At 31.4% G+C, this 12,654-nt stretch overlaps 1 protein-coding gene across 7 annotated transcripts in view; it reads left to right on the forward strand.

Moving 5' to 3' along the window:
* CACNA2D1 (calcium voltage-gated channel auxiliary subunit alpha2delta 1) overlaps positions 1 to 12,654 on the forward strand; it is a 478,329-nt gene that overhangs the window by 419,111 nt on the left and 46,564 nt on the right. For 3 of the 7 annotated variants that reach the window (XM_077748520.1, XM_077748518.1, XM_077748521.1), the window contains exons 17-20: positions 1,700 to 1,774; positions 2,042 to 2,116; positions 9,063 to 9,134; positions 10,441 to 10,512. In XM_077748520.1, coding sequence (XP_077604646.1) covers positions 1,700 to 1,774; positions 2,042 to 2,116; positions 9,063 to 9,134; positions 10,441 to 10,512 — 294 coding nt within the window. Of the gene's footprint in view, positions 1 to 1,699; positions 1,775 to 2,041; positions 2,117 to 5,187; positions 5,245 to 9,062; positions 9,135 to 10,440; positions 10,513 to 12,654 lie in introns of all 7 variants that reach the window. The other 4 variants (XM_077748517.1, XM_077748519.1, XM_077748522.1 and 1 more) reach the window with 2 other exon arrangements.

Here is a 12,654-nt window from a genome sequence, read left to right on the forward strand (position 1 = left end):
AATGTATCTAAGATATCCATGAAGTTCAGAAAAAAATCCAAAGAACAAAACTATGGTAATACTTGTCTCTGATGTTTTAGTTTGACATTCCAGATTGAAGGGGAATTTATTTCCAGTATATGGCATAATGAAGTCTATTGCAGTTACTTTTGTTCAGTTATTATAAATTCAGTTGGACTCTTAATAATGTAGCCATCAAAAAATTTAGATTTTTTTAAGTTTATTGGGAGGGGGGAAGGGCAGAGAGAGAGGGAGAGAGAGAATCTCAAGCAGATTCTGCACTGTCAGCAGAGGCCGATGTGGGTTTGAACCCATGAATCATGAGATCATGAGCTGAGTAGAAATCAAGAGTTGGACACTTAACTGTTGACTGAGCCACCCAGGGACCCCAGGAACCCATTGTCATTCTAAAAGATCTGTGGGTTCTAAATAATTTAACCCACAAAGGAGAAATTCTGTAACTGCTCAGATGGACTGCCTAAGGGATTGCTTTAATTTGGAGGGTTTTCTTAGAGTAGTATTGGTCCATGGCAAAAGAATATAGTTGATATAATTTTCTCACTCTTTGTGCACCTACACAAAATTTATGGTGTTCTCGTGATAACTATTGAGCAGATTTTATAATTTTCATTGTAATATATTAATTTATTATAATTTATATAAGTCTGTTTAAAAGTGAAATTCCTGATTCTAAATTTTAACACCAGTTTCATCTTTAATGTCCCTGAGATTATGATAGCAGTTTGCCACATAGCCTTGTGGATTTGCAGTTAAAGCTTTGATGCCCATGTTTGGTATTTAGAAGTTATCAGCACTGAGAAACAGAGTTTTGAGGATTTCTGCTATTTCATTTCAATAAGGTTACATTCTTTCCAGGATAGTTATATATATGCAGGCACTATGATAACAAAAAATCCATTTTTGACTCATTTTATATTACATAGTATCTTTAAGTTGGACATTTTTGTGATTTTGTAATGATACCACAGAGTCACAAAATACTCTCTCAGACACAGAGCTATAACCAACTGGAAAGTAGCAATTAAAATAAATATTAGAGGGGCACCTGGGTGGTTCAGTCAGTTAAGCATTCGACTTGGGCTCAGGTCATGATCTCATGGTTTGTGAATTCAAGCCTTGCCTTGGGCTCTGTGTTAATAGCTCAGAGCCTGGAGCCTGCTTCAGATTCTCTGTCTCCCCCTCTCTCTGCCCCTCCCATTCTCATGCTCTGTCTCTCTCTGTCTCTCTATAATAAATAAATGTTAAAAAAAATTTTTCAATAAATATTAGAGGTAATGAGTAGAAGGGGCATCAAATAAAATCTCCTGAGGCACCTGGATGGCTCAGTAGGTAAAGTGTCTGACTCTTGATCTCAGCTTAGGTCTTGGTTTAAGGGTTGTGAGTTCAAGCCCCATGTTGGGCTCTGTGCTGAGCATCATGCCTACTTAAAATAAAAAAATTCTACATTTTCTATCTTAGCCACAATCATCAAGATTTCATTTACAGTGATAAAGTTCTGGGTAAACAAAGATGAGAATCATTGTAAATTGATGTCAAAAACTGTCTCACCTTTAAAAACATTTAAGCTAGAATAGAATATAACTGTTGTCTACCAAAAGGATCAACATGTATAATAGTTGTGTAGAAATATGTGCATTTTTTATCCAAAACACTACCTTTTTGCTATCTTTTATTATAGAACCAGCTGATTCTTGGTGTGATGGGGGTTGATGTGTCTTTGGAAGATATTAAACGACTAACACCACGTTTTACAGTAAGATGAAATTTACTCTTTGGGTATCCTTTTTATTTTAGAGCTCTATACTAATTTAGCTTGTCTATAAAGCATTTAAGGAATTCTCAAAAATCATGTACAGTTAACTTACCAAATGAACTAAATGTTAAAAAAGATTTTTAAAATAATGTAAAGATCCTTGTTATCTTTCTTCTGCTTTAAAATGCTTTTTTTTTTTTTTAAGAATGTGATTTCTGATTGTGACTCAGGGACTTTTAAAGTTTTTTGTGTTTTTTTTTTTTTCAGCTGTGCCCCAACGGCTATTATTTTGCAATTGATCCTAATGGTTATGTTTTATTACATCCAAACCTTCAGCCAAAGGTATGTATATAATTTGTTTACAGTGATTAATGCAATTCTGTAAAATTAATGGTTAATGCTCTTAATAGGTTTGTCATCTTTAAATTCATTATGTAGCACTAAATATAAAAGAACATTAGATATGTAATGTTTATAGATGACAAGATGACAGTTTATAATGTATGAAAGTGTGAAAGCCGTTTTCATTTTCTCTTACCAATTTAGCTATCCCATATTCCTGTGGGATAGTTAACCAATATTCACACCTCAAAGACAGCCATTATCACCCCATGCCTGAGTTCACACATCCCCTTGGGATTTTGATTAAGTTTATAAGGTAATGAGGAGATTGCCCCAGATGGGTGTGAACCTGATAAAAAAAAAAATAACGTTCTTCTATACACAGGTCATATTTTCGATCACCCTTTTTCCTAATAATTATCTGTCTTTTTCATCTCCCAAAGTGTTTGTTTTTTTTACTTTTGGTCAGGCTTAAAAAAACATGAATGAAATTCAATAAGTAAAACTCCATGGGATGAGCTTCAGAAATGGGAAGTGTTTATTAGGCAGGGAGTTACCAGAAAGTGATAAAATTCCATAGATGAAGTTTTTTATTCTAATCTTTATGCCAAGATATGAAATATTTTCCTAAATATCTCATCCATCTTCTTTCACTTTTCATTAGTGCTTCACAGGTAGGATGAAATATATTTATCTGGAAGTAGAAACTGGAAAAATCATACTATATAAATTGTAAGCTATGAGCATCAGGTTGTTTAACTTTGGAGATAATTCTGACGATATTTTAACCCATGCTAGAGGGGAATATATCCAGATTTAGGCATACTACCTTCTTTTCCTCAGTCACACATGGTTAATGTTAGTGATATCTTTGGACATACCCAAGTATGTTCATTAAACTTACATACATTTAATATTGAGTCATTTAAATATTGTTCACATCAGTGATAATTAAGAACCATCGATATTGAATGCAAAAATGTACTAAGTGGTTATTTAAAAAATAATGATTTTAAATCTTTTTACTTTGGAACTTAATTCCATATGAAGTCCATCATGATCTCCATATTAGCTATTCAACTGTAACTACCAATCAGTCTGCACTATATTTTTAAGTGGTTACTTTATTATAAATATGGTATAGACATTTTACCCATTATCATTAGTCTATCATACGCCTTTATAAATATGTCCTGTTAAGTTCCTCTTAATAGAATTACTTACAATTAGCCAAATATTCTATGATTTTGTCACAGTTGAAAGGTTTTATATTTTTAAATATGCTTAATATTTGTTAAAAATTTGCAATATTATTTTTTGGTTTTTGTATATCCAGTATATTTTAATTTATATTCCCATCACTAAAATGATTTAAGAGCAATAACAGTGTAATGTGTTGAAGGGTGTGAAGGATCCCCATTTTTATGAATGTAGGTCTTAACCCCTTCTCCAAAAGGAAGTAAAATATATCATAGACAAAATAATAAAAAAGAATAATGAGAATAATGTACATACAATGTACATAAATCTATCCTTTAAAGGCAATAATTTGAAAAAGACTTTCCCCCTTTTCTACATTCTTCTGATAACCACTATTTATATAGAAAAATTTTACTACTATTTGATGTTAACATCTATTTGTCTCAGATTTGGAATAATTTACTAAAACTCATAAAATGGCAAAGAAAATGAAAAGTCAATAGAACCCTTATTACAGCTCAGCTGAGTTTTGTTTTTACAGGAGTATGTTAACTTTTCATATTTTTACATAGACATTAATTAAAAGCAAGTATGTGACAAAGATACTTAGAAAATTCTATTTTACAAAACCATTAAAATATGTTTGAACAATCGATGTGCTCTTTTTTCTGAAGTTTATGCTTGTGAATTAAATATGCTTGTGAATTCTCATCATTAGAGTAAACATGATCTGTGTTTTGTGGGTAATGGTGCATGCTTTGCAGGTAGACCTCAGAACTGCATCAAAGGATGTTAGAGTGTAAGACATCTTGTTTGTCGTAGAAATTGACAACTACAAAGGACAGATTCGGTATCTGCTAGTAGAGTGACACAATTATTCTCAATGCTTTCATCAGAAATTTACCAGTAGAAATAAAGGAAGATAATGCTATGTTCCATAGTATCCTTTTGTTTTGTTGTTTTTTTTTTTAACAAGGTCAAAGTCTAGTGTTATTGTAAGTATTCTTTGTTGAATGCCTTGTGCCTTCTTTCTGAAGCTATAATCTTAAATTATTTCCTCACAATTCTGTAGTTTGTAGAAGGCAGTATGAATATCCTTCATAAAGGCTAGAATCTCAGGAAATAAAGTAGCTATAAACCTTGTGCATGTCTACTTTTCTAAGGAATCATTGCTAATCTCAGTGTACTGTCTCCCCCATGACCACATTTTAACAACTACTGGATTATGTATCCTGCTTTATTCCAAAATGCATTTTCAGTTTCTTACATTTTGTCTCATAAAATAACCAGATCAGGAACACTTTTACGATATTTAATTTTGGTCAATCTTAATGAATGTTTATTGTACAGGAAATTGCATAATCCACACTTTAGAAGTCAATATTTAAAATAAATCTCCAGTGTTAAGATGAAATTTTCCTTTAGTTCCCCAGATAAAAAATTTGACAACACTTTAGAAACCAAAGCCACAAATTTTAAGGGTTTAATGTTAACACTTCTCAATATCTCTTAATAATTATATTTTAACACATTTGAATACTGTAAGTTATAAATTGCAGGGGGTTTTTTTGAATCAGCTTTAAAGTTGTCTGAGACAAACTACTTTTTTCACTTCCCAAATACATACTTTTTTCAGAAAAAGGAAGATCCTAAGATCTCCCCTTAAACAGTTTTTTGAATATTTTTACTAGCATACCATTTTTTATACACCACCAGCATTTTTAAACTTTCATGTTAGTTGTTGACTTATCATGAACTCTGTGACACCTGCTGCTGATCAAGGAACTAGCTGATCAAAAGTGATTGTAGGAGAGAAGCTTTACCTGTGTCGATACGTAGCATGATGAATTACCACCTTTCTGTTGCTTCAGCCTATTGGTGTAGGTATACCAACAATTAATTTAAGAAAAAGGAGACCCAATGTTCAGGTAACTGTGAATGAAGTTAGCAGTGGCTTCAAATTTGCTAAATCAGAGTTGAGATTAAGCTTCTCTTCCTAAAAGCATCTGATTAATGCCGCCTTTCCTGACATCAAGCTTCCAGAGCATGAATTGGAGATGAGCATCATTTCTCAATAAACTGGAGCAAAAGCATTATTAATGATGCCAGGGGGATGCATTTGCTAACTTCAGACTGCGAGCAAATTATGTAATGTCGTTAATCAGAACAATCATAATGAGATGGCTTCTAGAAGTAAATCTGTTCTTAAAATTGTGAAATTAGTGTCCAATCCATGTTTTCCTAACAATTGCTTGCAAACTTCAAAGTGGAAATAAAAATACCATTGTGGTGTGATAGTTTCTGTAAACCATAAAATGTGGGCTAAAATATCTTTGAATTTCTAAAGTTAGTTTGGGATTAGGGGTTAGAGAAATTTCCCTTAAGCTAATTAAAAATGTCCAGAACTGCAAATAAATATTGTGAAGTTTTTTCTCTGACAAGTTCATTGCAAAATATTTTCTTTTGTCAACAAAATTTAAATGTTATCTTATTATGCATATTTCTATAATTACATTAAATATAATTAGTAGAGAGGATATGTCCTACAGTTTAGTACAGTACAGTAAGAGAATTAGTACAGTAAGAATTTCAGAATTCTGAAGGAACTTCAGTATGACTTAATGTTTCATATGTAATCCTATCATTGCTTTAAAAAAAAGTGATATTATAATGGCCAGGTAGTGTGATATTGAGAAGAGATTATTAAACTATGCAGTTAGTAAAGCAGAATTCTAAGTTGATTTTACTTCTACCTAATATTATATCTTTGAGTAGCTTATTTTAATGCCATTTACTTTAATATCTTCATTGGAAAAGCAGGAAGATTGAATAATTATTTTTTAACCTACACAATATATTCCCCTAGGAAGTTAAATGTGTATATTGATCTAGAACTCCATCTCCTGAAAATTCTGATTTTATATGACCAGGGATGGAACCCAACTTAATGAATAGTGTTTCAAGCTTTCCAGGTTGTTCTAAAGTTGCAGAGCCACTGGATTAAAAGAAGCTTCAATTTTCTTCTAGCTCTAGGATTCTGTGCAATCTGAACTTCATGTTGATCAGTCTTCATATCTTTTATGATTTCTCTAGAGCTTAAAATGAAATTAGCGTCTTTTCTTGATTTATTAAATTGTCTTCTGTTACTCTCCTTGCATGCTTCTTTTCGTGTATTATCTTAAATTATACTTTGTGCATTCATGTACATCCTAGCAAATTTTCATTTTTACAGTACTTTTGAGTATTGCATGTAACTGTTATGATATAATTTGAAAATAAACAACCTGAAAAATGGTTTGTTTTATTTTTACTTTCTTTCTAAGGTAACTTCAAATGGCAAACTAGCAACCATACAAGACATTAGAATTCTGGGAATAGTTTTTGAACTATTTAATATTTTTAATAACCCTAACTACTAATTATTTCTATTTAAAATCTGTTTAAAGACATTCTACCTTTTCTTTTAGCTCTACAAATGGTGTTGTCTTTAGCTGATACTAAAATTTTACAAATGAAAAATGTTTTCTATTTAAAATATCAAACAAAAGCATAAAGAATGAAAGGACTGGATTCCAGGTCTCAAAATTCACTTGGCGCTTTTTATTAAAAGTTTCTGCTTTTGCATTTTTCAATCATTCAAAGACTGGTGAGTCTTTTTAAAATGGTCAGCCAGATTGCCATTTAAAAAGTACAAGTTATGCATTGATGTTTTGCTTTTATGATTTCAATTTCTTCTCTGTGTCTTTATATGTTGGATTGGGACATGATCTTCATATTGCCAATTCTTCCCGATAATGCCTCCGCCATGCATGCTGTTTGGGTCTGATCATGCTATGCATTATCCATTGCATGTAAGATGATATTCTTATTCATGTTTATATTTTATCATTTTGATTATGTTGACTTTGTTTTGCAGTGAGTGTGTTCAAGTTCTAATACTGTTATGGTATTTGTACGAAGGATTTATTTCAGGGGACTCTAAAGAAGCAATTTTGAATTATATTGTCCACCTTAGAGTATCCTTTTGTTAGTGACATTCTCGGTTCATTTTTTTTTTAAACAAAGGATTAAATTTATTTTCAGTATTGATTTTCATTTTATCTTTATGAAATATGCTACATTTCAAATCAATATTTGCTTCTGAGGCAATATGTTGCTATCCAAACAATGGTCAGTATTATTAACTATTAAACAATCTAATTTGTAATTTGTAATATTCTAGAATCTTCTGATCCCAGATATCAAGCTCGTGGGCGCAGTGAATACTTTTTAAATAAAAGCACTAGACACAGTTGAGATTATATTTTTTAATTTGCCTCTAAGAACACCCATCCATCAAAACCCACAGAAATCATAAACTGTTGTTATTTAAATGGAATTATTCCTTAAAAGAAGGCATTTTTGTCATAATTATAAAATAAATACATGCCATATGTAATGTCATTCAGCATTTGAAGTGTTTATTTTAATTATTATTATTGCTTTGGATAGTCAAGCCTCCCCAGTGTTTAATTAAAATAGTGATAGTCTGGTTCAATTGGTGGTTTAAAAAAATTAAAAATAAATGAAATATTGATAATCTGAACATAGGCTGGAAGAGCCTGTGAAGCTGAAATCACTAAAATTCCAGCGACCTTGCACTAATACACCATAATTTGTGTTTATTACTTCTATAATTAAGTATCACATTTTGGTGGTATTTTAGTCCAAATTAAAAATCCAGTTTCTAAAATGATTTTGTTGTAAAATTATTGACACCTATTATGATTTTATGGTTCTAATAAACTTTGATATTCTCTTATGGCATGTTATTATTAGCAATGTTATAAAATAATCAGTGTATTTTTTTATAAAATAGTTCAGTGAGTCTTCATTTTATGATTGAGAAGAGTTTTAAATGTCATATGAGTTAAACTTGCCAGGCTAACAGTTTTGTTTGTCATAGATAGTGAGTCTGCCTTATTTCACAGTTAATTTTACTTATTCACACCAGCAAGAAGCACCAGTAGGAGACATTAAAGTAGGACACCATATTTCGTGAACCCAAGGGTTATTATTCTAGTTAGATTTTAATCATAATAGCTAATCTTTACTGAAGTCCTTATGACTTGACCACATAGTTTATTTCATAAAATTTACTGAATTTAATAAACTATAATGTAAAATTTCTAAGATTCAAATATATACAGCAAACTTGCATCTTTATGCATCTTAAGAAGAGTACATTTAGAAGAGTTAGTTTTACTTAGCACACTCAAAGTTAGTTTTTAAAACATTATCCCTCATTTCTGTTTTTTATAGAAAACAAATAAAGAAACGTGTATCACTTAGATGTTGCCTTTGTTTTATTGCCAAATATGTTATGCACATGGCTTCATTTTGCTCCTTTCCATTCCTAATTAAAGGGAAAAAATTGCAAGTAGATCTTTGATTGTCATATTCACACAGAACTTGTAATTATAAATGTAGTATCTAACTCACCACTCAAAATGAGACTATCTCGGTGGTAAATTAAAATTTTCTTGCTTCACTTAAAGCTAAATTCCCTACCCTATTTATTATTATTTTAAAAAATATGTATGCAAAACAATATTTCTTTATATAACTGTTTTGTCAGCCATTTAATATACCTTAGGTAAGTCACTTTTATGTAATTATTTTTGTATTTGAATATAAATTGAATTGTTTACATACAACATCATTTTTCAGCATCGTATATGTGTAATTAATATTATTTTCTCTGTAGAACCCCAAATCTCAGGAGCCAGTAACTTTGGATTTCCTTGATGCAGAATTAGAGAATGACATTAAGGTGGAGGTGAGTGTGCACCTGAACAGTATTCTCGGGTCAGATCTTGGGATTCATTCATTCCTCAGTATCTGTTGAGCAACTTCAGTGTGTTTCCTTCTCTCCTCGATCCTGTAATGATGAATGTTCTTTGTCCTTAAAATTTCTAGATTCTGGCCTCTCTTATCCAAATGATCATATGAAAAGGAATCAGTATTTTTAGTTGGTTGTAGCACTAGTTTATTTCTTCCTCATCCCATAGGTAGAGATATTTTAAGTATTTTCATACAAATGTAACTTACAAATTTCAGTAAACGACACAGAGATGGAGGACATTGCTGTAGATCTAAAAGAAAAGTCGGAGGGAATCTCACCAGCCACCCACCCAGTGAACAGTGTCAGGAGCAAAGCAGCCATGTTTGTCTTCATGCATTTTACCCAGAAACATTTCTATTTTATTTCAAAACTGAAATTGCATGTTATTTCCTCTGAGAGGATCTTCCATAATAATAAGGATGATAATTAATAATAATAACATTAAGTACATCATATGCATCAGTCATGAATTCTCACGAGCCTTTGAAATAGATACTATTATTATATGATCTTTATTTGTTTTACTGAGAATGTGTTTTAGGTCCAGAAAGGTTAAACAGCATTTGACTCAGGCTCTTGCACTTCACAGCAAATATTTTTAAGATTTTATTACATGAATTAACTTCTCTCATCTACGCAAAGGCCACCATATTTCTTTTAGAATTTGTCAGTGTGTTTTAATATGTGCTTGGTTTACATATTTTATACACTGACTCCATTATTGTAGAACAGTAGAATTTAATTATTTATTATTATTACCTAAGACCAAGGCATAGTGCTGGGATGTCTTAGGTGATTAGTGAATGCTTGTTACAAAGTGTTTTGAAGAGATAGAGCAGGATCACGTAACGGTAAAGAGCATGGTCTTTGGACTCTCATGCTGCTGAGTGACTGTAATATTATTTAACCTGTTACATTTCAGAATTAGTCTCATAAAGTAATTGACTGTTCCTTCATTTGTTATATTTAAAAAATTAAGGAGTGGTTGAAGATATTTAATTAAGGATACCTTTGTTTTAAAATATGTTAGATGACTGTAATAGGATAACTTTTAAAAGAATATGCTAATTTTTTAAAAGACTATTCCGAGGGAAAACTACAACTACTAGTACAACCAGCCTATTTTTATTCAATCTGTTGTAAAATAAGGTATAAACCTTGAAATACTGATACTTTGATAATCATATTATGGTAGTCAATTGAGTGCTTGCAATAAAGTAATTCTTTCATCTTCCCTTAGATTCGAAATAAAATGATCGATGGAGAAAGTGGAGAAAAAACATTTAGAACTCTGGTTAAATCTCAAGATGAGGTAAGGATTAAGTCATATTCTTAAACAAAAATTATATATTCATAATGATCTTGGTAGCTTGTCTTTTGTATTAAAGCACTATTTGTAAAGCAGAGATGACTCAAGTAAACATTTTTTAAGGTCTTCTTTGCTAGAAGAATATTTTTAATAATATTTTTAACTCCTTAATTTTTCTAAAGCATGTGAAGTTTCTTGATGTTTTAAGTTATTAACAAAATGTTCTAGAAAATTACATTTTATGTCTCCATTTTTTTTATCACCTTAGGAATTAGAGCACACCGTTTAATGTTGTGCCATGTTCTTAGCCATTTCAGTCATGCAGAATTGAAGTTAATATGGAATAGCCGTGTTATATGATTTGTACATGCAGATGTTCTAATTGTTGAGTTCCATATATTGTTTTGTGTTTTAACTGTTTACTTTTTTTTTTTGGTTTACCTTCCATCACTATTTATGCATTTTACACTATAATTGCCTTGCATTTAAAGCTGAAACTAAATCGAGACATAACACAACTACACCCATAAATCACCGGTACAAATATGTAATAAGTTCATATTGTTCGATATTGATGGTGGAGGAACTATGTATAAAAGCAGTGTGTCTATCCATTATTAGTCACATGTGGAGTAATTACATAGACATTCACATACTTGAGTATGTGCAAAATATATGGAATCCAGAGGCTTTAGAGCCTGGAAATCTAAGTGTTTATATAATGTATGTCCTTTTCCTCACATTGTTATCCTTTTTAAATGTCTACATTTCTCTTGAATTCCCCAGACCTTTGTCTAGGGTGGAGCTAGGATCCAAATAGGGTCTTTCATTACCAGGTGGCTTTTCTTACTTAATACCATTAGGAGTCCCCAGTACCAGAAGGCAGGAGGAGGTATATATCAGTTGCATTCATTGTTGACACTTTGATTCTCTTTGCTTAGACTTGAGCCATGCTCTTGACCTGCTTACTCCTCAAGGAAGGATGTAATAGATTCAGCAGTTGTGCCAACTTTTCCATGCTGTTCTGCCAACAAGAACTCTCTGACCTACACATTCTATCCTCAAGTTATACATTAATTTTGTTTGTTTTGAGTCACTTTGATATTTGCCTCCAATTTACTGTGCATTCCTCTAACCAATATCAACCTGTCGACTTTCCTTATTAATACTGAAAGAAAACATTATCTTCCTTCATCTCATGTACTATTTTTTAACTTACTAAACACCAGTTTGCCATATTTTTTATGAGCAGTATGAAATATATGAATAGCTTTTTATAATCTTTTATGAATTTTACTAGTCTAAAAACCTCTCATAATTCCTCTTCTCCCTGCCTCCATCCTCCACACACATACAATAAATAATAGGAATATTTGATGTATGGAGACAACATGAATGGCTGCTATACAATGAATCTGGCATTATACGCTTACTTCTCCCAAATTAAGTTTTAAGACTTAGATATTGTTATTTAATCAATAAATTATAGAAAAGGATAGTATTTAGCCCAGGGGTCAATTAGATAGCGTGATTAGCTAAAGTGATTAACGTATTGCCTAACACCAAGTAACATTTTAGTGAATGTTACTGTTGTGATGAGGATGGTAAAATTGGAGATAACTAAAACAAATGGAAAGATGGATATAAGCCATCACTCTACCTAGTGGAAGAAAGAATGATAATGTCTTTACTATTATCCATAGTGAGCTATGAACAATTCTATATCCATCAGGTAATTTTGCTCTGTACTTCCTTTTCTTGGTGGATTTTGTTGTTTTTCTAACCTTCATTGGTACTAAGTAATTAGTCTCTTATGATAAATACTCTAATAATGGCTTAATAAGAATGGTAATATCCTAATCATATGTTTGTATCTATAAACAGTCCATTAGCGTCCTGATATTACCAGTGTCTCCTAAATGAGCTCTAGTAGGGAGATATCTGAGGCTTCTTTAACATATCCTGGTCCTATTTTATTATTAAAATTATTTTTTAGAACACATTTCTAACGTTTTGAGGTTTATAATTCAGCATGAATTACTAAGATTTTACACTTAAAAGCCTTTAAAATTTATGATGCAAATGTTTATTTTTGTGCTAAAATTTTGCTTTACACACCCCCCTCCCCCAACCAAACAAATAAAG

The sequence above is a fragment of the Crocuta crocuta genome, unplaced genomic scaffold, assembly GCF_008692635.1.
Source record: "Crocuta crocuta isolate KB4526 unplaced genomic scaffold, BGI_CrCroc_1.0 scaffold417, whole genome shotgun sequence".
Lineage (NCBI taxonomy): Eukaryota > Metazoa > Chordata > Mammalia > Carnivora > Hyaenidae > Crocuta > Crocuta crocuta.